The 26,407-nt window shown below is 40.2% G+C and overlaps 3 protein-coding genes across 16 annotated transcripts in view; 1 reads left to right on the top strand and 2 right to left on the bottom strand.

Moving 5' to 3' along the window:
• The window catches only part of LOC129778039 (chaoptin), a 41,774-nt gene extending 34,512 nt beyond the window's left edge, over positions 1-7,262 (bottom strand). For 4 of the 14 annotated variants that reach the window (XM_055784677.1, XM_055784682.1, XM_055784683.1 and 1 more), the window contains exon 1: positions 6,853-7,071. The gene's annotated coding sequence lies outside the window, so the exon portion shown is untranslated. The other 10 variants (XM_055784680.1, XM_055784679.1, XM_055784685.1 and 7 more) reach the window with 9 other exon arrangements.
• Positions 7,263-13,536: 6,274 nt separating this feature from the next.
• Positions 13,537-24,345, top strand: LOC129772807 (DNA-directed RNA polymerase III subunit RPC2). The gene is made up of 3 exons (XM_055776284.1): positions 13,537-13,744; positions 13,801-14,715; positions 21,873-24,345. Exons 1-3 carry the CDS (start codon positions 13,667-13,669, stop codon positions 24,291-24,293), a joined length of 3,414 nt encoding a protein of 1,137 aa, XP_055632259.1. The 5' UTR covers positions 13,537-13,666; the 3' UTR covers positions 24,294-24,345.
• Positions 24,342-25,585, bottom strand: LOC129772809 (metaxin-2). Its single transcript, XM_055776286.1, has 3 exons — positions 25,290-25,585; positions 24,876-25,222; positions 24,342-24,815 (listed from the first exon to the last, which is right to left on the bottom strand). The coding sequence occupies exons 1-3, from the start codon at positions 25,330-25,332 to the stop codon at positions 24,399-24,401; spliced, it is 807 nt and encodes a 268-aa protein (XP_055632261.1). The 5' UTR covers positions 25,333-25,585; the 3' UTR covers positions 24,342-24,398.
• Positions 25,586-26,407: the final 822 nt, after the last annotated feature.

Below are 26,407 nucleotides of genomic sequence, written 5' to 3'. Positions count from 1 at the left end.
GTGATAGTATATTTAAGTCAATTTTATTGAAAGGACGTGCGTCACAATCACACACACACACACACACACACCCACACAAGACGGCATCGGTGGATATAAACATTCAAACATCTTTTTTCCCGAGACATACGTTTAGCCGCAAAGCATAAAAATCGAGTTTTCGCATAATCACCAAGCTTTTATCTGTGTTTTTTGAAAAAATGCTTAGGAATGTTCAATTTACAATCTGAGAAAGTGGTACAGAATTTCTTTAAATAGTGCCAGAAATATGGGATATAACGACCAACAAATGGGAACACCAAAGTTACTTTGCGTCTTAAAGGTCGAATAAGACACGAAGCAACCAGGAAACGATGTCCTGCTCATACATTAAGGCAGAATCGGTTGTTCCAGTAACGAAGAGGCGCATCTTGAATGAGTCACCAAACATCATGTGGAAGAAACTTCAAGGGAAGCCCAAACTGACCGCCACCCATAAGCAGAACCATCTCATTCTCGCCCGGCAATACATGGAATGGAAACTAGAATGGAGAAATGTTGTATTTTCCGGTGAAAAAAGTTCAATTTGGATGGTCCGGACTGTTACAGTTGCTATTGGTACAATTTAAGTCAACGGCATGTCGTTAGATCGAAGCTTTGGGGGCGGAAGTTTGACAGGGTGGGGAGCCGTTTCCTATCACAGCAAGCTTCTCATTTGTTTCATTTTCACCCGAACGAACTCCGAAAAGTATCTTCAATTACTGGAGGACGTTTTGATTGGCCATATTGAGAATAACGCTACCGAGGATGTCGTTTTTTCCAGCAGGATTAAGCATAGATTATGCACGTTTCCAAGCAATCGAAGTCATGGTTTGCCGAGAAGGACATTCCGCTTCTTGAATGACCTGCTGGCAGTCGATTGCAATCCCATAGAGAACCTATGGAGAATCTTGCCCGAGATGGTCTATGCAAACGGATGACAATTTGACAACATTTCCAGTCTCAAGGCAGTAATTCAGGAATTTTGGGCTATAATCAATATGGCAACACTTTAAAAGCTGTTTGACTCGATGCCAAATCGAGTTTTCAAAGTGATCCGAAATGGAGGTGGACATACTAAATATTAGCTACCGATTGAACTCGAAACTTGCCGCACAAATTTTCATTTATTGAAATTTTAGGATGCGGCTAAACGAATGTCCACCCTGATTCCACATATTTAAATTACTTAGAAAACAAAAAGTGAATTTATACTTCTTTTTAGAATGAATTCGATGAAAATAAACAATAATCGTCTTTTATGGGCAAAACTGTACAAAGAATTGACTTATTTTTAAAAATATTGAGGAAAAATAGGGTGCGTCTAAACGAATGTCTACCACTGTACGTGTCAGCAAGGAAAAATTCCATATGAAAATAACATAATAGGTGTACCGGTAAGTTTCTTCGGTTTTAAAACATATGGCATAACTTGATTATTAGTCCAGTGAATCAAATGAAAAAAAGTCTTTTTCAGTATATGTCAAAATGTTGAAGCGTAAACAACATAGTTTTTTGCCCTTTCGTATATGTCGAATTTCGTACCAACGTTTATGGTGACCATACCCCAACTGAGCGAACGTGTCAGACGTGGTTTGCACGGTTCAAAAGTGGTAATTTTGACTTGGAAGACGTAGAACGTTCCGGACCGCCAAAAAAGTTTGAAGACGATGAATTGGAGGCTTTACTCGATCAAGATTCGTCACAAATGCAACAAGATCTTGCAAATACACTTAGAGTAGCTCAGCAAACCATATCCGATCGTTTAAAAGCAATGGAAATGATACGAAAGATAGGACATTGGGTGCCGTATGAATTGAAGCAACAGACGTCGAACGCCGTTTTTTCACGTGCGAACAACTGCTCCAACCGCATAAAAGAAAGGGTTTTTTGCATCGAATCGTTACTGGCGAAGAAAAGCGGGTCCATTACGACAATCCTAAACGTCGGGCAATGTATGGATACTCCGGCCATGCATCAACATCGACGAACGCGCGGAATATTCACGGCCAGAAGGTTATGCTGGCTATGAGCTGCTAAAACCGAATGAAACCATTACGGGGGACCTCTACCGACGACAATAGATGCGTTTGAGCCATGCAATGAAGAAAAAACGGCCACATACGAGCAAAGACACGATAATGTTATTTTGCATCACGACAATGCTCAGCCGCATGTCGCGAAACCGGTCAAAACATACTTGGAAACGCTGAAATGGAAGGTCCTATCCTACCCGCCGTATTCTCCAGACATTGCTTCGTCCGATTACTACCTTTTTCGATCGATGCAACATAGCCTGGTTGACCAGCACTTCTCCAACTTTGACGAAGTCAAAAATTGGATCGGATTCCCGGTTAGCCGACAAATTATTGCGATTATTTCCGCAAAGGGATCTGTGAATTGCCAGAAAGATGGGAAAAAGTCATGACTAGCGATGGACAATACTTTGAATATTAAATTTGTAAGCATTGTTGCAGAATAAACCATTCATTGTTGAAAAAACGAAGAAACTCACGGGTACTCTTATTATATTGACATATCTCTCAATCATTTTATCCTCGTATCCATAAAAAATTGAAGCAATTTCAATGTCTTTATATGAAAGACAGTCGATAAATTGAAAATAAATCTATAATTTTTGCATGAAAATGAATAATTTTCCATTGCCAATGGAATGAAATTGGAAACTATATGTATCATAGTTAAAACGATCTGGTTTAGGTCAAATATACACCGTTTTTCATGATAACTTATTGCTACCTTGAAGATAATTTCATTGTGCCTTTCTCATAGGAGTCCTCGTTTCTATTGGCAAAAAAACTGATGCAATTGATTTCACAAGTGGCTAACTTCTGACTACCTAGCACGTTCGCCATGGACAAAAACAGGTGGTAGTCACATGGTGCAAGGTCCGAACTATACGGCGGATGCCAAAGAACCTCCCATCCGAGCTCCCGGAGCTTCTGACGCGTCACCAAAGAAGTGTGTGGCCTGGCGTTGTCCTGATGGAAGACAATGCGGCCTCTGTTTATCAAAGATGGCCTCTTCTTCATGAGTGCTACCTTCAAGCGGTCCAGTTGTTGGCAGTACAGGTCCGAATTGAGCGTTTGGCCATAGGGAAGCAGCTCATAATAGATTATTCCTTGACAATCCCACCAAACACACAGCAGAACCTTCCTGGCCGTTAATGAGGGATTGGCCACCGTCTGAGCCGCTTCAGCGGGCTTCGACCACGACCGTTTGCGCTTCACGTTGTCGTAAGTGACCCACTTTTCATCGCCATTCACCATCCGCTTCAGAAACGGGTCGATTTTGTTGCGATTCAGCAGCGATTCACATGCGTCGATAAGGTCAAAGATGTTTTTTTGCGTCAACGTGTGTGGCACCCATACATCGAGCTTCTTTGTGAATCCAAGCTTCTTCAAATGGTTAATAACGGTTTGATGACTTATCCCCAGCTCTTGGCCGATGCTACGGCTGCTACTATGCCGGTCTTTCTCGGCTAATTCAGCGATTTTGTCGCAATTTTCGACGACAGGCCTTCCGGAGCGTGGCGCATCTTCGACGACCTCTACACCAGAACGAAAACGTTGAAACCATCGTTGTGCGGTGGAAATGGAAACTGTATCGGGTCCATAAACTGCACAAATTTTATTGGCAGCTTGAGATGCATTTTTGCCTTTGTCATAGTAGTACTGTAAAATATGTCGGATTTTCTCTTTATTTTGCTCCATATTTGCGACACTATAACTCACGAACGACTTAACCAAACAAAACACTATCAAGGACTATATTATAGCGCGCAAAAATACCTTTCCAAAAAGCTATAGTATGACTCGATACAATGAATACAACTAGAACTACGCGCTTACAACGACACCTCCCGGAAATACCGCAGGACTTTTTTGACAGCCTAATATATCTAGCGCTAGTAACTTGCTAGCAACCCGATCGAACTTAAACCAAGCGAGATGCAGATTACTAACGCTCTTGTTGTAACATAGTGGATTACTTTTTACTGTTGCTCATAGTAAAATAGAGATTGCTGGAGACGAATGCATGGCCCACTAATAACTTTTTTTCGAGTATTTGTCAAAACAAAAGCATCTTCGAAAGAATTTGAAGTCATGAGTATTGGTAATAGGGTCTCCATAGCCAAGGTTTTACATCCGCTTGCCTAGCGAATTACGAGAAGCATCAATTTTTTTTTTTTTTTTTTTTTTATATCTGTATTATAGTGACTTTCAACACTTTTGGCTGGTTCGTCACTTTTTACTTCCAATTTTGGAAGAATGTTGGGAGTGAGAATTGAACTCGTGATCTTCAGCGTGAGAGGTATGGATGTTACCACTACGCCAGATCGGCTCCACAGAAGCATCAATTGATCAGTGATCGGTTTATAGTCGATATCGTTTATCTCATAGCAACAAGACACATGTGGAGAGACTATTTATCTCGACAAATCACGAGTCAAATCCATGTCAAACAATGAACAAACTGGTGAAGAAACATGGTTCAACACACATTCTTATTATACAAGTAGTATAGTCAAATGTGGCTACATGCTCTGAAACTAGCTCTCAAAAATGCTCAAACGCTGGGCACAATATTTTTCAAGCAACTTGAAAAAGAGATTCGCACAGCATAAAACGTGAAGGGTCTTTTTATCTCGACCATGCGTTCGTCTGAGTAGACCATTACTTTTTTGTTCAACACGATACGAGCTTTGGGATTCGAAACAGCACTTCTCACTTGCCCATTAACGGGGAGTTCTTCGTTTCTTTTCAAACCCAATGTTCTGTCCACCAAATGGCCCCTCTCTCAATGCATCAGTTCGTTTCTTCGTCTACTTCTGCGGCCCTAAAAACAATTGTATGGAGCAGATGTAATTGTCGATTACATAGACGACATAAGGAGTGTATCTAAAATTAATCTCAAAAATATGATACTTTGTTACTCACAAACGGGTGCATATTTTCTAGATGTGTTTTCACAGCATGTTTTGTTTATTTGAAAAAAAAACATCAAGGTGCCGCAAATCGAATTGGAAACTAAAAAAAGTGCACCGAGAAGGGTAGAACATACAATCAAATCGCGAAAAGGACTCGCGCTGGGAGTTTGAAGCGAATAATTGAGAAGTATGGCAATGGGTGATTTTTAGAGGATCTGCCATGAAGTGAACGAATATACGGTTCTAGTGACCTCGTATTGGACCAGCAAATTGTGAATCATATTGTTAAGCACCATGAACTTTGATACCAGATACTAAGAAGAGACATGATTTAGAAGAAGAGACTAAGAAGAGACATGATTTGAAAGAAGCAAGAAGCAACCAATCAAACTCTGGAACAGCAACATCGTGCTAAAACTAGGGCTCGAACGATCCTTGAGCGTATTCTCGATAATCCCAACCATTGTATTTTGATGGACGACGAGACATATGTCAAAGAAGACTCCAAAACGCTGTCGGAGCCTCAGTTTCACACTGAATAAGTTGGGGAGAGTGTACCGAACAAGGATACGACTGTTGCCGTTCGCCAAAAAAATACTAAATACTAAACAAGCGATTTGCACATTTGGCTTGCAATCTTTTACTTTTCTCAAAAACAAAAATTTCGACAATCGAACGTTACTGGGCAATTGTGAAGGGTATATTCAGGAAGGTTGGTATAGTGTCTCGAAACATGTCGGACTTCAGAAAGAATTGGTAAGCAGCGTCCAGGAAGTAGGAAGTGCACGAAGGCTACTGTGCACAATTTGATGGGAGGTGTCCAATCCAGAGTTCGATCATACTACAGAAATAAGCGATCAAATGACGAAATTAAATGATGGAATTGCAGTTGAAATATATTAAATTGGTAAGATAGACCATGTAGCCTGTTCAAGCCTTCACGTAAAAATGAATATTCAGTAGAATAGTAAACGCCATCTACAACATCTCAAAAGCCGAATCGAGTGTTCATGGCACCAATATCATGTATGTGATTTGCTGAAACCAACACGACGCAGTGGATTATAATCTATGAAAACTCATTGAAACAATCACATGCGATTGGTAACAAACCCAATTAATCGCGATTTCAATGCCAAAGATTTCCAACGGCATCCATTCCATTCCTTGTTTTTAAGAGGCTTAAAACTTTGCAGTTCATTCGCCTCTAAGCCTACGGCATCGTTTGAGACTCCAGGTAACTCCAACTGGCTAAGGTTGTTATGCTAACCACACAACCACTGACATATTGGTCGTTTTTCGTTATTCTTGGAATAAGTTTTCAAACTATGATTAAATAAAAGATTCAAGACATATTGGAAGGTTCTTTTCAATCGTTACAAACAATTAATGACTCTTATTTTTAGGAACCAATTCAACACGAGCAAAGTCACAAGCACACATCACTTCATAAACGTTCAATCGCACACAGAGATTTGATTCCAGCAAGCAGGGTTCGTCGTCACTGAATTGAAGTCACTCGTTTGCCACCAATTGATCGGCTAAATGATCGCTCTATTTTCCAGTTGGCAACTTTTTAGCAACAGCGAAAACGAACCCAAACCATAATTAAGATCGGCTTTCATTTTTGCTGCTCGAGTTTTTCACTTCGTTCGCACTGATTTTCCATTTATGACAATCATTTTTATCTCGCTACAAACAACACCGTTATCTGGTCAAATTGGCGACAGCCATTCATTTCAGCGCACACTTTCAGTAACTTGAATACGTTTTCGTCGACACGACTTTACATTATTAGTGACTGCTTAATAAGTGTATGTTCTCCACACCGTAACCCGCAATTACTATATCACATTGAAGCACACCATTGCCTACCAACGCACTTCTATCGAGTCGATTAACAGAGCCTCATAAATTTCACTTGGTTGATGATCCGTCACTTAATAATCGATAGCGCTCGGTATAGACATTCTGCACATCGGTTCATCACACAGGAGCTATTCAACGAATATGATGGATTGTGCAACTCCAAGAGAGGTTGTAAAAGATATCGCGAATGTAGGTGTGCACCACAGTGTGGCTGTTAATCCAACTCGCGGACAATTCACTCACCCACCAACACCAACGAACCGTCACATATGGAAATGACGACGGCGACGGCGCCGAAGTGTCCGAACTTGGGTACTGATCACTGGTTACTTACGCTGCTTGGAAATATCGACCGAACCCGACGAGTGTGAAAGTGTGACTGAGACTAATAAGTCCAAACCAACTTACGGCAGCTGTAAAGCGGCTGCATTGACTCTGGTCTTCGGAGTGCTTATTTTCGTATTTTTTACGCTTTTCTAGTAATGGGTTTTGAGCTACTCGGCCGTATGTTGTGAATGTTGAGCACAAAGAGGAAAACGGAGTTTTCGTCGGATCATGGGTTTGCTCGCGAAGATTGGCTCGGTTCATTTCTGGCCATTGAAGATCGTTAAATGATGAATAAAAATGCTATTGTATGGAACAGTGATCCTAAACCGACCCTGTAATTATTGTCGTTATTGGGCCTAAAGTACGAAGGACATAAAGTACCCAAAATGTTTGTTTTTGGGACTTCAGCATGGAATACTGCAAAATCTTAAATCTACTGTTGATAGCAGGTGTCGTCTGAAAAATAACATAATGATAGTTTCAATAAAAAAGAAAAATAAATAGAAAGACGTCCCACTAATATAAAAACATTCCGAAATATTATTCAATTTGTAAACATAAACCCTAATTTGATGATCTTGGTCTCGACTAATAAAAATAACCCGCCTTAATTCAATTTCCAAAGGTAGGTCCGAAGTGCTCCCTTGGCCGAGTGGTTAGCGTCATAACTAACATGCCGGGTGTTCGGGTTCGATTCCCGTTCTGGTCGGGGGAATTTTTCGTCAAAGAAATTTCCTCCGACTTGCACTGTGATCACGCGTATTCTAGAACTTGCCACTCAGAATGCATTCAAGGCGTGTTATTTGGCATAGAAATCTCAACTAAGTACTAATAAAAATGACGCAAGTAATACTACGTTGAGACGGCGAAGTTCCTCTAGGAACGTTAGTGCCATTGAAGAAGAAGAAGAGGTCCGAAGATATGTGTGTACAAGTGGAAGTACTTTTCTGTGACTTTTACTATTTTTTAGATTATCTCAACGGGACTCTGTAATTTTGATCAATATGTTCGAGATGGGCATCTACATTTCGATCGATTTATTACTCTCCGCGTCGTTTCCATCCAAACATCCCAAGTCAACATCGAAACTGTCGGACCTATTCCTTCAAGTAATGTACGCTACACATACAACGCCCCGTCAACGTTCCACCAACTATTCTCTTGGACTTATTTTGCCGACGGCGAACTTGCCGTTGTTAGTGTATGAGAATTTTTCCATAAGAATTCCATAGGAATATAATTGACGTAACGTGACGTGAGATAACGTAAACGTGACGTGGATGTTGTATGTGAATCGCACTTAAAGCGGATCGCTGCCAGAGTTACCAGGTTTGAAAACATGTTTTCTTTTTGAAGACATTTGACATACTCTGAAGACATTTGATTTCGTGAAGACATTTTTGAGACATTTCAGAATGATAGCGTGTGTGAATTTTTGAGAGATATTATTTCCATGAAATTATAACTATTGAGCTAAATAGAGCTCTTGTCTCAGTCTCATACCCACGCTTTTTAATCAGCTTCACTTGTTTACTTTTGTTCTTAGTAATTAACGGAGACATTTGTCTCGGGATCTTTCACTCGCTTTTACCAAACTTTTTCAATCAGAAAATTCACCAGTATTTAGAATGAATCCAACAACAAAGCGACTTTCACATCAAATTCTGAAGAACTACAAACGGTCTGAATACAAATTGTCTCTAGAAGACATTAGTTCATTTGTACTCGGGAATTCGAATGATTGCCAAGATTATAGAACCTAGATCTTTCAAACAACCACTTCACAAATCGAAGGTTTTCAGGTTACATACCGTTTCAATAATTATGAATATGGTTTGAGTTACAACCAAAACTTCAAAGCTAAAGTAAACAAATTGAGTTATCACAGTTCCGTTTTTGTGGGGGAACTGGGCGATATTCACTCAATCAACGGTGCATCAAGTCAATTATCACTTCTAAATTCATAAAATTAAGTTCGCAGATGCGGAATATATTGTTTGTTCAAATTTATTGAAATAAACCTCTAAACCTCAAGGTAAATTCAATGAAATGCGCTATATAACAATGTCAATTAGAATAAACAAACTTTGTTCAAAAATAAGTTATAAATTTCAGTTTTCTTCGTTTTGATTGTGAAGACATTTGAAGACATTTTTTCGTACTATGTGAAGACATTTAAAAAAATCACCAGGCATCTCTGATCGCTGCTGACATTACAGACCTGACAGTCGCAAAGACTCTAGTCACCGAATGGATTGCACTTTTCAACCTTAAGGCTGATTTAGACGATGCCAGTCAGCGCTCTAGTTGAAGTATCCAGTGAACAGAGAACAGACACTCTGTTCAAGTTACTTGTACCAGTATCGAACAAGTAATTGGCCTCTAACTTAAACAGAGTGTCTGTTCTCTATTCACTTGATACTTCAACTAGAGCGCTGACTGGCATCGTCTAAATCAGCCTTTAGTCTCGAAAAACAAATCAACAGCAATCGTCCAGCAGACGACCCTGCGTAACCCCTACTGGGATGGAAAATGCGTTTGAGAGGCATCCATTTAACGATACCCTATGCGATCATGCTAAAGGTAGGTTGATATTTCCACAAGATACAGTGGGAAATCAAAGGAACAACTATTGTACATGGCCTTTCAGATTCAACGCTCACGCAACAAATTTTAATTACTTCTACAAAAGTGAACCTATTTTTATTTTTAAAAAACGAAAATAAAGCTTATTTTAGGACATTTTCGATGTGACTACCCCTTTTTCGATAAAGCGTTTTAAACGGTAAACTAAATTTTTCATGCACAACTCTAACATTACGACTTCGATGCTGTTGAAAATTCGAGTTATTTCTTCTTTAAGTTCCTTCAAATTTTGTGGCTTATTAACATAGCAACGGTCCTTCACGTCATCCCCAGAGGAAGTAATCGACGACGAGAAATGTTGAAATTCTTACCATAAGAGGACAAAGTTTCATTAAGGCTTCGGTTGCTCGAGTAATATGATTTCACTAAAAATACACGTTCTTGTAAGTTGTACATCTTGCCACTAAAAACCATTAGATCAGACTGAAAGAGTAACCGAACATTATCGTCCCGAAGTGGGGAATGCAGTGTTACCATCGATGGAGCGAAAAAAATGTTATAAGTAGCTATTCGATTTTTTTTTGCGTGAGCGTTTAATCTGAAAAACTCTGTATATAATCCCATCGTGCCAGGTGCTGTAAAATTATTTTTAACGTTTAACAACGCTATGGCTGTGAACTTGGATACAGCCCTGTTCCTTTTGATATTATTTATTACCTGGACCAGTAGATGAATGAGGGAATACACTCTTCCTGAACCCAACATTTTCAGGCTGAAATCAATGATAATCGAAACTGAATGAAGTCGAAAAAAATATTTCTGGAGTTTTTTTTCATTTTTCAACGCCTGAAATACACAATAGTAAAATTACAAAGGCATGCACAGTATGTGAAAACGTGCGCGAGTATAAGAGTTATGATTTTGCGCGTGAGTGCGGAAGGGTTAAAACATTTTATAGTCTAGTACTACATTCATTTTCTAATGACTTTTTGATACAGTCAACGTTGGTAAACCTCAGCCTAATATTTAAACAATTAGTCACTCGTAATGCCCAAAAGTCCCAGCAAACATTAAATCGTATAATTTTGCACGTGCCAAGTCTTACAAGAAATCCGAATAAATCATAATCGCATATAATATCAATCAAAGTATGTATCGTGTATATTTGAAATCGTATAAAATGTAAAAACTCGATTTTATATACCATTTTCAAATTAAGTCACAATTCGGTATAATACCCAGCAAACATTAAATCGCATAAGAAGCGTATATGTAACATCATATGCCCTAAAATTTGGTTGGCATATAATGCGCCTAACTGGCATATGCATGCAAAAGTGGAGGCCATATACATACATGGCAAATGCTTACCGAATTTGTTTGGATGAATATGCAACTTTGACCGGCTATAATAGCGATTATGTTGAAATTGAATTGCAATCTAATTTGAATATATTCATGAATTGTCAAAGCACCAAATACGACTTTTGCCATACTCATTACGATTTATTACAGACATGAAAAAAAACAAATGGCGCAAAATATTTTCGTGAAATGTTTATTATAGCCTCACGAATCGCCATTTTGATATATGAGTATTTATGTTTGTAGAAATAATAATTGTTTGATTGACTTGTGTTGGGAGTGGAATATGAATGTTTAAAATGGCACAGATTGATGTTTGGTGAAAACTGCTCCGATGTGGGTTCGAACTCCGGTCGTCAGGATTATCATCCACCAGCTATCTCGCGCGGCTATCTGAAATTTAATTCAACAGCGGTTAAAACTTTCGAGTGCATCAGCATTTCATTGACATTTCAATACGATGTAATATGTTCTTTATTAGGATGTAATATGATTTACAGTTTCATGATTTTCTTCAGCATGCAACACGATTTACTACAGTACTGAATCGATTTAAATTATACGATTATACGACCCACAAACTGCGTCAGCGTAATATACGCATATGATGCGGATTAAATATATTTTACGACAATGTACATCATAAAATTGATATATGATGTACATTGACAATTCATGAATATATTCATATTAGATCGCAATTCAATTTCAACATAATCACTATTATAGCCGGTCAAAGTTGCATATTCATCCAAACTTATTCGGTAAGCATTTGCCATGTATGTATACGGCCTCCAATTTTACATGCATATGCCAGTTAGGCGCATTATATATGCCAACCAAAATTTAGGGCATGGTTCTAGCGCTGTACATGGTGACAGACATACAATTTTCGAAGTACAACGGTAGTACAGCTGTATGTATGTCATAAGTAATACAGCTGTACTTGCGTTGTACTTCGAAAATTGTATGTCTGTCACCATGTACAGCGCTAGAACCATTCAAGCAACTCGGTACAATCGCTGTACCTGTACCGACCTGCTTTACCGCTGTGCATGGCTACAGTTGTACTGTGCGCATCGCCATAGACGGTTAGTGGTGGGTAGCATGAACAAGCAGAATCAAATCACTTGATAAACGTTCTTTTCATTGACTTTCTCTTAAGTTAATTACTCAGATTGGAAACTTGTTTGTTGTGTTTGATAGTTTAGACACTAAATAAAAACCTTTTTCATTGAAATATGTGGTGGAAATTGGAAAAAAATATCTGATTGTCAGTTTGACATACGGTACAATGTACAACCAGAGTATGTCTGCCATGGTACGATGGTACCTGTACAATGCTGTACACGTACAACGCAGATACAGCTGTATGTCTGTCCCTGGCCTCTACTCGTAGCCTCATTCCCCCCGGGACCACATCTAGGCGACTACTTCAGGGGGCGGCTGTGCTCATGCACTTCACGAGTTTTCAACGCTAACTAGCGTTGATCCTTCCCTTTTTCTCTGTATATCTCATTTACGAATCCGTTGTACTCCGCCGTGCACATCCGTTGCAAAGGATTCCTTTTACCCGTCGAGACGTGTACCGATTAGGAATTGCCCTCCAACTTGACGCGCAACCCGTCACAGTCACCCTCGCGGGGTTTCTCACCTGTCGAGACGTGAACCGATTAGGAAGCGCCCTCCAACTTGACGCGCAACCCATCACAGTCACCCTCGCGGGGTTTCTCACCTGTCGAGACGTGAACCGATTAGGAAGCGCCCTCCAACTTGACGCGCGCCCCGTCACAGCCACCCTCGCAGGATTTCTCTTCTCGACGGATCGCCGATTAGGCAGTGCCCTCCAACATAACGCGCACTCCTCACAGCGACTCTCGTGGGGTACAGTCCGTTGCAGCAGCCCTCGCAGTTGTTTCTCTTCTACGGTCAGGGGTTATTACCACGCTGATCGACCCTCCACTTCCGCTGTAGCTCGGACATGATGTGCACGATTACACTGTTCACAGCGTTCCAGGTGCCCTCCTCGCGACACATTTCCTCCACTATGTTCCCAGCATGAAGGGCAGGCAGCCCCTCGCGTCTTGCGGTGAACCTGGGACACTCGAATACCACGTGTTCTGGTGTTTCCTCCACGTCTTCACACTCCGGACAGAGTGGCGGTATAATGTACAACCAAAGTATGTGTGTCATGCTATCGTGGTACCTGTACAACACTGTACACGTACAACGCTAGTACAGTTGTATGTCTGTCCATGGTATTGAACGAAATACGTAGTTCGGTAAACTCATAATCTATCATATTTACTACATGTTTCTCTGAGTGATGCTAACTAGCCATACATAATATTCCCATCATTATTAACACATCTTGAGTCGTCTGTCATAAACATCGGTATAAATTGTCAACATTATTCACATCACAACAAAAACACAGACCGGTACCATCCACATGTATTTCAATTGTACCTGTGAAATTGCTTCATAATTTGTCACAAAATCCTTTTGATCAGGAACGTTTTTGATGCATTAATCTATTTGCTGTGAACTATGGATAAAATGGGTTCTGAGGATAAGCAATGGCAAGCGGAAGAGAAGAAGCACAAAAAGGTTCAAAAAGTGTTAGAGGTATAGTATCCAGTTTAAAATATTTGAAACAAAATTCTCATCGACGTTGATTGTAGGATAAATGGAAACTAGTACCAGCTTTCCTTCAGATTAAAGGTTTGGTTAAGCAACACATCGATTCCTTTAACTACTTCATAAACGTGGATATCAAGAACATCGTGCGGGCCAACGATGAGGTGAAAAGTGATGCGGATCCATGCTTCTACCTGAAATATCTGAATGTAACCATCGGTATGCCCGATGTTGAGGAAGGGTTCAACAATACTAAAACAACCACTCCCCACGAGTGTCGATTGCGAGACATGACTTATGCGGCACCCATTACCGTTGATATTGAGTACACGAGAGGTACGCAACGAGTGGTTCGAAACAGTCTGCTCATCGGGCGGATGCCTATCATGTTGAGATCGTCTAATTGTGTGCTGACGGGCAAATCTGAGTATGAGCTTTCCAAGGTTAATGAATGCCCAATGGATCCGGGTGGTTACTTCGTGATTCGCGGAACGGAAAAGGTCATTCTTATCCAGGAGCAGGTCTCGTGGAACAAGATGATTACCGAAGATTACAACAACGTGATCCAGTGTCAGGTAACGAGTTCCACGCATGAGAAAAAATCCCGTACGATTCTGCTGTCCAAACATGGCAAATACTATCTGAAGCACAACTCGATGACGGAGGAGATTCCGGTTGCAATTATTTTCAAAGCGATGGGAATTGCTTCCGACCAGGAGATTATGCAGCTGGTGGGGATCGACATTGAAACGCAGAAACGGTTCTCTCCCTCACTGCTGGAGGCTGCCCATCACAAGGTTTACACGCAGCAGCGTGCGCTCGAGTATATGGGATCGAAGTTGATTGCGAAGCGGTTCACAACAGCGGCCACTAAGTATAAGACAACGGCGGACGAGGCGAGAGATTTGCTGGCAACGACAATTCTGGCACACGTTCCGGTGCCAAACTTCAACTTTCAGGTAATGTGAATGTGAATCTTCAGTTTTTTTTTCCAAATTGTTTATTTGTAAGGCTCAATCACAGAAGCTTCGCGGAGCTGATAGTTTAATGTTTTTTTAAATTATTTTATCTTAAATCTACATTTAGAAGGATTCGACCGATTACTCATGGTTATGGTGGCAAAATTTTTGGTACTTTCGTATTAGCGTCACCGGAGCCGAATACCAATAGTTAGCAATTTTATTATACACACTGGCACTCAGATATCTTTTGTATTGTTGCTGCCTTGTTGTTTGTAGTGTTTTGTCATTTTTTATTGTTACGAAAATGCACAGGGCACTGAAATATAAATGATATATTTCAAAGCAAAACTTAACCGGGCAAACGTATGCCGTCCGACGCTCGCTAACGCTCGGTCGGACCTAACTAAAGGATCGTCTCCCATGTTTCAAACTAACCGGGAAATCGATGGAACACAGGTTTGTTTGCGAAAGGCCGCCGCTTCCGACGGCGAGTCGGCGGCCGACTCGGATTACGTCACCTCGACGGCTTAGGGCCGCCTCTGTTCCTTATCCTCGATTGATTACGAACGAACGAACGTGATGAATTATAGAGGTTTTAAACTTTTCAGTTCATTCGCCTCTAGATTGATTACGTTGATCTCAGAATAAATTTAATTAAGAAAAACTAATTCATAAAGAAAATTGCGCTCCGGTGGCGTTTATACTTAAATACCCGAAATCCCAAATACGCACTTTCGTAGCACTAAAAAATGACAAAACACTGCATACAACAAGGCAACAACAATACAAATAATATTCGAATGCCAGTGCGAACAATAAAAATGCTATCTATTGTATTTCGGCTCCGGTGATGCTAAAATGAAAGTATCAAATTTTTTTGTTGGGATTGATCAGGTTGGGAATATGAATATGGGGTATCGTTGTCTCAAACGAGAGTAACCACATACGCTGTAACATTGTGTATTAGGACCAGGGATAGCATCTAGTGTTCGACTGACTGTCGACGGTGGGCGACGCACTATGGATGATTTCCAACCAAGAAAGCGGACAAAAATATTTTCATCATTTTTTCAATATTTCTGGTATTTTTTGTACTTGTTTTAATTGTTGTTTTAATAAAAACAAGTAGCTTAAGATCATGTGTGACTATATTACGGTCAAATATTGATAAAGGGCGTATATATTTTTTATATAAAAAGAGGAAATCCTCGAGTTTTGCGCTTACCATCACATTTGACGATTCGTTTTCATTCATACAGTTATAACAATAAGAGTGCTTTCTTCACCTGAAAATCCATTTCCAAATGGACTAACAACCGTAGAACATATGGGGATTGAATTTTCCGAATTCTCCCATTTTCCATCAGAGTCTTCCGAAAAATTTCAATTGTCATATTTGGTTGGAATATGTGTTTCATTTGTTTGTGACAAAGCACAGGAAGGTATGTCAAACCATCATAGAAACATTTCTCGTACCCAAAAACCCTCACATGTCAAATTTGACTCCATTTGTTTGATTAGCTCTCGAGTTATGCAGAAATGTGTGCTTCATTTGTAAGGAAGCCCTCGCTTCCAGCGGGGAGCAGCATCTCCGGCCCAAATTTTTACTCCGATCGGTTCAGTAATTTCCAGAAAGGAACAGACAGGCAGACGAAAATCCATTTTTCTATGTACGGCTATTCCACTGTATTCCGATATAGTGGTTCTCAGATTTTCGTGAAACATGATAATTTTGTTCCATATCCCAAAATATTAGATTTTATTATTTTTGCACCCTAATTCAGTATTATTTATTTTTATTTTTTCATTAGGGTACCCACTTTCATTTTAGGGTGGTCTGAAATATAAATTTTTTACCCTTTTTCGAAGAAGGACTTTTAAAAATATCATAATTTTTGAACTACTGCACCGATTCAGATGATCGATATATCAAATTGAAGCCAAAAAGGTAGTCTTTTCTGAAAGGGTTGGCTGGGTTTTCGTAATCATTGAATGCATTTGTTTTTTAATAGTTTTCATGGTCTCTGAATATTTTTATGTATATTCTTGAAAGCTGAGGTTTTTTACACAACACAATCCAAAAATCGAAGAAGTGTTTTTTCGTTTTCGAGTTATGATTTTCCAAAGTTAACCGATGATACGAATAATTTCCTCGAATTATAATTCATACCTGTTGTCGCACTCAATCCGAAACTTCATTTGGAATCCTTTTGTTCATCCAATTTCATGATCAACGCGAATCAAACAATTCATTGAAGTTCCCCTCGATTTGATTTGACGTTTAACATGCCGGACCAGTTAAAACGCGAATGTCGATAACTGGTCTTTCCTTTCCGCCTAGTTAGTAAATGTTTACTGTACAAGAAGTGGTATGATAATCACTTTATTCTGAAGATAAAATATCTAACTCTTATTGATCAGAAAACTTGTTTCAATAACTTGAATATTGATTTGAAAATAGGTAAATGAAACCATACAAATCTGTATATAAACTGGTGCCCGCTGGGGAATCCATACTCATGGACAATTGATCTTCGAGTCCCTTAAAAAATAAAAACAGAACAGAACTGAAATCCACTCAATTATGATTCTGTAGTGGTTGGAACATGTTTACGCCGCTTAGAAAATCGATCTGTCATGATCGATCTTTTTCTAAAGATCGCCCAATCCTAGTCTACATAGTTTCGGGACAAGGCGCTTATTTTATTTTTGAGATATGGAGTTCAAATTCATTCTGGTTGTAGTTCAACTCTTACATTTTAATAACGAAGTTAGATTTCGGGCATATGACCACCACGGACAAGTTCACAGTGATCGACCCATTAGACCCAATTTTCCACTACTCGGCCACACATTTCGACCGGAATGTTGCAAATTTCGCGTTGGATATTGTTTCTGAGATCTTCTAAAATTGCCAACAAGGCCAGTGACTTGACATAGCCCCATAAGAAGATATATAGTGGCTGAAGATTTGTTTTTTTTAAATCATCATTTTCTTCAAGCCAGAACCAATCGGAGAAGTTTCGGCGCTTCATATGGTCAAGTGGATTTATTTCTCGAGTCAGTTTGATATTGTAAGTATGTAGCCTAAGATCTTTTCGCGAAATTCGCCGTGCAATAAATCACCGAGAACGCCGTGCAATAAATCACCGACGAAGAAGCTCTGATCCATTGATCCATTTTTTACCACTACTCAGGAACAAGAACTGGTGGAGCATTTGCTGCAGCTGGAGAATCGATTCGATCACAACGCGACGCGAATGTGAAATCGACGCCATCGCAATGCGAGATGTCAAGGAACTGGCTGAACGAAACTACATATCTTATCAGAACTAGAAATACCTACTTCGGGGTCATTCAGACTTCACGATTTTAGAGATTTTAGACCCACGTAGATAATCGTCCTTAAAAATTCCGAAATTTTGGTAAATTTTTCACGAATATGGGGCTGTCCACATACCACGTGGACAGAAAAATCATGCTTTTGAACACCCCCCTCCCCCACCGTGGACAAACGTGGGCATTTCCTATACCCCTCCCCCTGTTGTCCACGTGGACATAACACTAATTATGTCTTAAAAATCAAAATAAAATTGAACCTCTCCTTAATTTCATTTTAGGATTAATGCTATTTTCTATTCTATAGTTTTATGGATAAAAATGATAGCTTAATTAATAATAACGGTTTATTTTAAATTCGTTTATTCTCTCTCCAACATTCTCCGGGAAGTTATTTGTACCGCTATTTAGTTTTTTCTTAATTCCATTTATGTTGTCAGGTTGTTTTTACCGCTGAAATCCATATACAAAATTCATTTAAGAATCTTTTCTCGGGAGTTCTTTTTTCATTATTCTTATTATCATCCTTTATAATCATATACAATTATTTGCCGACGTAAGTTGGTTGAGCTGTAACAGTTCGGCTTAAAAGTTCATAAGGTTGACGTCTAGATGGCGCCTCTTGCAAAAATGTACTTGACTATCACAGAGCACCATCTTTCAATGGATACGTGTCGAAATTTGACAGCAATCGGTCGATTGGTTCGTAAGTTACAGCATTGAGAGTGAAGTAACTTTTGTTATTGTGAAAAAAATGGAAAAATCACAAACTAATAAAAACGATGGCAAAATTGCATGAATTAGGCTTCGTATTGCTTCCGCATCCACCGTATTCTCCAGATCTGGCCCCAGCGACTATTTTCTGTTCGCAGACCTGAAGAGAATGCTCGCTGGCAAGTAATTTAAGACCGATGATGAAGTGATTACCGAAACTGAGGCCAATTTTGAGGAAAAACCGAAAGAGTACTATAAAAATGGTATCGAAAAGTTGCAAGGTCGCTATAATCGCTGTATCGCCCTCGAAGGCAATTATGTTGAATAATTGTAATTGAATTTCACACAAAAATTGTTTTACTGTGTTTCCTTATATACTTTTTCAGCCGAACTGTTTTCAAAAAAATCAGACAATGGAATCTAGGGCTTCGTTACAAAAAGGTTATTGGAATCGCGAAACAAAGCAGCAGTGATAAAAAATCGATATCGGTATCATCATGCTGTTCAAGTTATGAGAATGTCGTGTCAAATTATGTAGTGTTAAAAATGGCGGCTCATCGTGATCGCTGGCTTCATCTACCAATGATTTTTCAGTTCAACCTCGTAAGTCTTGGAAAATGTTAGGTTGTTCCCGAATTCGTGCCGACTTTAGGGGAAAAAATCCAAAGTATCATTCTCATAGACACACAATTATTGTGATATATTGGGTCATTTAAAACGTATTCGCGTTTTTCTGTTTAATTTCTGAATGATTTTTTGACGTAAAACTACGTCTAACCGGATGATAGGGGGTAGAATGAAAATCTAGGCACTGAACAAGTAGAAAATATGAAAGATTCCGGACACTTATAACTCGATCATTTCTTAATAGATCGCAAATATGTTTGCAAGATCTGGGTAAACCATGGATGCATCAAAACTTCCCAACTAATCGCCCTAATGTCTTGGTGCATCATCAGAGATTTATGTGACACTTTTCTGTTGATCGATCCAGTTGTGAACCGTACAACACTGAATTAACCTTTTGGCCATGTAACTCCTCAGAATCGGAGATTCGCTTCCAGTTCCATCATACACATCGCGTCCCTTTTTGTGAAATCCTGGTTTTGATGTTATTTGCAGTGGTTTGTCTTGCTTCTCCCATGATCTTTTGCGAACAATATCGTATTTTATCCATTTCTATACACCGTGATCCATTTGCTGATGAGAATTCAGTCAAAAATTTACAAAATTTAGCAAAAATTTACAGTAATTCATGTGGCTTCCAAACATCGAGTTTCTTTGCGAAGTTTTTTTTTTCAAAATATTGATTGGTTAATTCTTATGTCTAGTTTACACAGTGAATGAATCCTTCCGCAACTTCAAAGCCCAACCTCGTAAAAAACTGGGCAAGGTTCTTTTCCAAGCTATCCAATAAGTCGAAATTGTTGCGTTCGAGAAAAGTGGCCTGAAAAATTGATAACCGGAAAGTGCAATATCTGGTGAGGAAGGCGGGTGAAATAGCACTTCTCATGCAAACCTAACATTTCTATTTATTAATTTTCGTCAAACAAATGTAGACTACATACTTATATATTAATGTTGCAATGTTTTCTTAAGTTAAATATTATTCCTACGGTACATGTTTCTTTTTAGCTGTTTTTTATTCATTGTTGTGTCAATTAATTCGCAGTGCTGATTGTATATACGCATCATGCGATTGATAGGAGCGTTGTTTGCATAATTTGTTCTGAATGTTTCGGTTAGAAACAAATTGCGTGTTCTTAGTTGACGCCCAGGTACATAGAAATTTAATTTTTCTAGTAATTCAGCTTATTGTACTCGTTGCGAAATTAAATCATTAACAAAAGAAAGCATTGCAAATTTACGGCGTTCCTTTAGTGCTTGGATGTTTATGAGCATGCAGCGTGCTTCATATGAAGGAAGTGGAAATGATGTCCAGTTCAACTTACGGAGTGCAAATAGGAGAAACTGTTTCTGAACTGACTCACTGCGTTCTTCATGTACGACCATATACGGGTTCCAAACGATGTTACAGTATTCCAGAATGGGCCTTACGTATGTGATATATAAAAGCTTGATTGTATATGAGACCTGGAAGTTATGTGAGAAGCGTTTGACAAAGCTTAACATACTATTTGCCTTATTGATTACAGAGTTGTAGTGTTATATGAATGTGAGTTTACAGTCCAGGACGACGCCTAGATCTCTAACTATTTCACGTTTCTCTACATTTTGATTTCCAGGACGTATTACAATATTTGGTACATGATTTTTTCTGCTAAATGTAATGGAGTTGCATTTTTTTACATTCAGTTTTAGTAGATTTTTATTACACCAAGTATGGAATACATGATCCTCTGCTCCCAATGTAAATAAATCCATCACTCTCAGTTCATGTGCGTTACTCTCAGAATACACATTTCAGCGAAACAGTTCAACGATATGAAAAAATATGGTCCCTTATTGATAAATACGGAGTACTCGTAAGGGGCGGCAAGATTGAAATTTGATAAAAATGCAGAGCAGATTTTATTCATTATTGATTATGATATTTCAAAATTAATGGAAAAACGCCAAAAAAGTTATACAACCACTTTTTTGAAATAAAATTAATGGAAAAACGCCAAAAAAGTTATACAACCACCAGTTACACATTTTTAGTGGTAGATTATTATATACTCAATGATATGCAGCACAATAAATAGGGGAAATCCTGAAGAACGTTTAACTGAAAATTGGTTTTCTTGAGGGGGCAGTCTTACCCCGTCTTCCCCTATAAGTTGTGTTACGTGAACCCACTCGTTATAAGAATGACTAATATGTTAGTGGAAAGTTGAAACTTGTATTAACAATTATCAATTACACTTGATATTTTATGTCTATTTATTGACGAGAAAATCATATCAAGTTTACTCACTTGACCAATCACAAAGTTTTTGGGGGTCGATGGTATCACTTCATTCTGGAAAAGGGGTATTTTGCCCAACATAGTTTGAGAGTTCCTGGTTTAAATATTCAACGATTGTGTTAAATTAGCCATTTAGCCTTCCCCTTAATATGGTTGATGTGGATGAGTAACGATTATTCTCTTCAAACAGGTAAAAGCAATCTACGTGGCTCTGATGATTCGCCGCGTTATGGCTGCTGAGTTGGACAAATCCGCGGTGGACGATCGGGATTACTACGGCAACAAACGGCTCGAGCTGGCTGGATCTTTACTTTCGCTTATGTTCGAAGACTTGTTCAAACGATTCAACTGGGAGCTGAAAATGATCGCCGATAAAAACATTCCCAAAATCAAGGCGGCTCAGTTTGACATCGTGAAACACATGCGAGCAGCGCTGATTTCTACCGGACTCGAAACCGCAATTTCAACGGGGAACTGGACCATTAAACGGTTCAAGATGGAACGGGCGGGAGTGACACAGGTGTTGTCCCGGTTGAGCTACATTTCCGCGCTCGGAATGATGACCAGGGTGAATTCGCAGTTTGAAAAGACGAGGAAAGTGTCCGGTCCTCGGTCGCTGCAGCCCAGCCAATGGGGAATGCTGTGTCCATCGGATACCCCCGAGGGGGAGGCTTGTGGTTTGGTGAAGAATTTGGCGCTCATGACCCACATCACAACGGAAGTGGACGAGGAACCGGTGATTCGATTGGCTTACAACTCTGGCGTGGAGGACATTCGTCTGCTGGGAGGTGAAACCATCAATAACCCGAAGGTATTCATGGTTTTTATTAATGGTAACATTTTGGGCGTAACTATTGGTTATAAGCGGTTGGTGGAAGTGTTTCGGATGATGCGAAGGAAGGGTTTGATTGGGTCGTTTGTTTCGATTCATACATCGTTCACGCAACGTTGCGTGTATATTCACACCGACGGTGGACGCCTGTGTCGACCGTATCTGATCGTTCAGAATGGGAGGCCACTTGTGCAGCAGGAACATATCGAGCAGCTGAAAGTTGGGATACGAAAGTTCGATGATTTTCTACACGATGGATTGATCGAGTATCTGGACGTGAACGAAGAAAATGATTCGTTCATTGCTTATCAGGAGGCGGATATTGATCCAACCAAAACAACTCATCTGGAAATCGAGCCCTTCACTCTGTTGGGGATTTGTGCGGGATTGGTTCCGTATCCACATCATAATCAGAGTCCTCGTAATACCTATCAATGCGCTATGGGTAAGCAGGCAATGGGAATCATTGGATACAATCAGAAGAATCGTATCGATACACTGATGTACAACATTGTCTATCCCCAAACACCGATGGTGCGGTCTAAGACCATCGAACTAACTAATTTTGATAAGCTTCCTGCAGGGCAGAATGCAACCGTTGCGGTGATGAGTTACTCCGGATATGATATTGAAGATGCGCTGATTCTGAATAAAGCCTCGATCGATCGAGGCTATGGCCGCTGCTTGGTGTATAAAAACAGCAAGTGCACCATTAAACGTTACAGCAATCAAACCTTCGACCGTATCATGGGACCGATGAAAGATTCCCTCACCAATAAAATAATATTCAAACACGAATGCCTCGATACTGATGGAATCGTATCACCAGGCGAGAAAGTTGTGTCCAAACAAACAATGGTAAACAAAGAAATGCCCGCGGTGAAATCAATCAACCCGATCGAACAGAAGGAAGCCGGTCAGCAACCGATCACGTACAGTCCGGTGCCCATATCCTACAAAGGCACAGAGCCGAGCTACATCGAGAAAGTAATGGTGTCCACAAACAATGACGAAGAGTTTCTCGTGAAAATTCTTCTCCGACAAACGCGGCGCCCGGAGATAGGGGATAAATTTAGCTCCCGTCACGGACAGAAGGGTGTTACCGGTTTGATAGTGGACCAGGAAGATCTACCGTTCAACGATTTTGGAATGTCACCCGATATGGTGATGAACCCACATGGTTTCCCCTCGCGTATGACAGTGGGAAAAACCCTCGAGCTGTTGGGCAGCAAGGCTGGCGTTTTGGAAGGTAAGTTCCACTATGGAACAGCTTTCGGGGGCTCCAAGTGCCAGGATCTGCAGGATGAGCTTTTCAAGAATGGTTTCAACTATCTCGGAAAGGATGTGTTTTACTCGGGAATCACCGGAGAACCACTGGAGATGTACATCTACTCCGGCCCTGTGTACTATCAGAAGTTGAAACATATGGTCCAGGATAAGATGCATGCTCGAGCGAGAGGTCCTCGGGCGGTTCTCACTCGACAGCCGACGCAAGGTCGTAGCCGCGAGGGTGGTCTGCGTCTCGGTGAAATGGAACGCGATTGCCTGATCTCCTATGGCGCTTCCATGCTGATTATGGAACGCCTTATGATATCTTCGGATGCATTCGATGTGGATGTTTGCAACGTCTGTGGAAGACTTGCGTACTCCTCGTGGTGCCACAATTGTCGATCATCCGCCAGCGTATCGAAGATTTCGATGCCATACGCGTGTAAACTACTGTTCCAAGAGCTCACAAGCATGAACATTGTGCCGCGATTGAAATTAAGAAACTATTAAACAAAGGTAAGCACTTAACGTTATTTATTTGAAATAAAACGCCCTGAATTTATCCGTAAGCAGCTTTAATTATCCGAAAATTCTCTAAACAAAACGCAACACATTCTAACGCTTCCGGGTGGATCCTTCCACCTTTTTGAAGTACTTCTCCTCAATGTTCTTACAGAACTGGGTGAGATTCCTAAACTTGTTGATTGTCACCGCCAGCACATTGTTCGGCAGGGTCATGGTGAAAATGCTGAACAAATGCCCAAAAACAAGAGCATCCAATTCTGTCGGCTCGTTGCCATAAAAATAAACATTGTCATTCAGCTTCATGCTGAGGGACGCGCAAAGCTTCTCCACCCTATCGATCACTTGCTCCAGTGTTATGTCCAGGAACTCGGCAACGCTAAGTAGTCTACGAACGTTCAGTTGCTTCCGCCAGTTCTGGATGTGATTCAGTGGAAACGGATAGACGCTTCCATTACGTTGACGGGTTACTCCCACCAGGACTTCCTTGTCGATCCAGCTCACGTATTGCTACCGAAAACAAAATGCATTATTTTTCAACTCGATTTCCGAAGAAAACCAATGTGATACCTCCGCATTAGTAAATATCTGTTCCGCCAGACACAGATGCGCCCGCATATCGTCCTTATCATCCTGGGCCAAATGCGTTGTCAGCGATAGTTCTTTCAATTCGACGAATGTAAGAATGTGTTCAAACTCAGCGTAAATGCAATTCTCCACCCTCAGTACTGGCAGCTTTGTGCGTTTGCCACCCGGTGACATAAACTCGGCATTGGCCCGTTGTTCCACCGTGAAGGGGAGCTCCAACATGGTGAGGTATGTGCGAACCGCCAGACAGCTAGCATTTTCGGCTAGCAGAATCTGTCCCTCCTCGTAGGGCTGGTAGAGGAAGGCTTTCTGTGGCCATGGCTGGGATGCTGCAAGCAAACAATGAGGCATCATCATTGAACATGACATGAAACTGATAAGTAAAATGTAACCTACCGATTGATTCGTTTCTTAAATACTCATCAGTAATTGCACTCATATTGGATAATCTCAAATACGGCGAATATTAGTCAGGATTTCCCTTCGGAACAAAATCATAACAATATTACATAAACATAAGACGGTTCCATCCGAGATGGAAAATGAAAGGTGGGAAGATTTTCAAATCTTTGACGTCACAGATTTTGTTTATGTATGTTACTTTTCTTATAATAGTCCACTCATCGGAAAAGTGTTGTTATTAACCTATTACTGCCCAGGTGTAGGTTATGTTTACTTTGCGACTTTCGCGGGAAACTCGAACTTTGCAAGCTTCAATACACAACAAAACAACAAAAATGACAGATAATATGACACTGACACAAAAAACACTCTTAAATTGTGGTATTATTTAAAATAGGGGTATGACTGAAACGTCAAATCCCTCATATTGCCAGTGTACCCAATATTGCTGCGGTTCATTGACATTTTGGTTCTGTCAATTACTGTTGTTTACAACTCGGTCCGGTTATATAGTCGAATAGTGGCTAACTTTAAACTCCATGTTAAATGTGAACACTTCCATGTGAAACCGAAATATGAAAATCGCTCATGCAGTTAGAAATAAAGCATACTATCTCCGTGATTTCAACGATTTTAATCCTCGCAAATCATAACATTTGTTGGTAAACAAATGACGCCATATTGATTTTGATTTTGGGTAGCCTATATTCAATTGATGTCTAACCCCTGATTTAAAATGCGCTTAACACTTTAGTTCCATCAAAAACATTGAAAAACGGGCATTTTTGCGTATTAAACTTCATACGCTGGGCACTAACAAGTTAAGTTTTTTTGGTACTTACGTATTATCGTCATCGGAGCCGAAATACAATGTATAGCAATTTATCGACGATAAGGAACAGAGGCGGCCCTAAGCCGCCGAGGTGGCGCAATTCGAGTCGGCTCCCGACCCACCGTCGGAAGCGGCGGCCTTTCGCAAGCAAACCTGAGTTCCATCGATTGCCCGGTTAGTTTGAAACACAGGAGACGATCCTTTAGTTAGGTCCGATCGAGCGTTAGCGTTAGCGAGCGTCGAACGGCATACATTTGCCCGGTTAATTTTTGCACTGAAA

Source organism: Toxorhynchites rutilus, chromosome 3 (assembly GCF_029784135.1).
Source record: "Toxorhynchites rutilus septentrionalis strain SRP chromosome 3, ASM2978413v1, whole genome shotgun sequence".
In the NCBI taxonomy this organism is placed as follows: Eukaryota; Metazoa; Arthropoda; class Insecta; order Diptera; family Culicidae; genus Toxorhynchites; species Toxorhynchites rutilus.
The sequence above is the reverse complement of the archived record's forward strand: the minus strand, read 5'-3'. Positions and strand labels throughout refer to the sequence as shown.

Bases quoted from the DNA above. Each gene is read 5' to 3' on its own strand.
- LOC129772807 (XM_055776284.1), top strand. From the start codon at position 13,667: ATGGATAAAATGGGTTCTGAGGATAAGCAATGGCAAGCGGAAGAGAAG. The intron at 13,745-13,800 runs GTATAGTATCCA...CGTTGATTGTAG, and splicing joins AGGTTCAAAAAGTGTTAGAG to GATAAATGGAAACTAGTACC. The intron at 14,716-21,872 runs GTAATGTGAATG...CTCTTCAAACAG, and splicing joins TGCCAAACTTCAACTTTCAG to GTAAAAGCAATCTACGTGGC.
- LOC129772809 (XM_055776286.1), bottom strand. From the start codon at position 25,332: ATGAGTGCAATTACTGATGAGTATTTAAGAAACGAATCAATCG. The intron at 25,223-25,289 runs GTAGGTTACATT...GTTTGCTTGCAG, and splicing joins TTTAAGAAACGAATCAATCG to CATCCCAGCCATGGCCACAG. The intron at 24,816-24,875 runs GTATCACATTGG...TGTTTTCGGTAG, and splicing joins AGATATTTACTAATGCGGAG to CAATACGTGAGCTGGATCGA.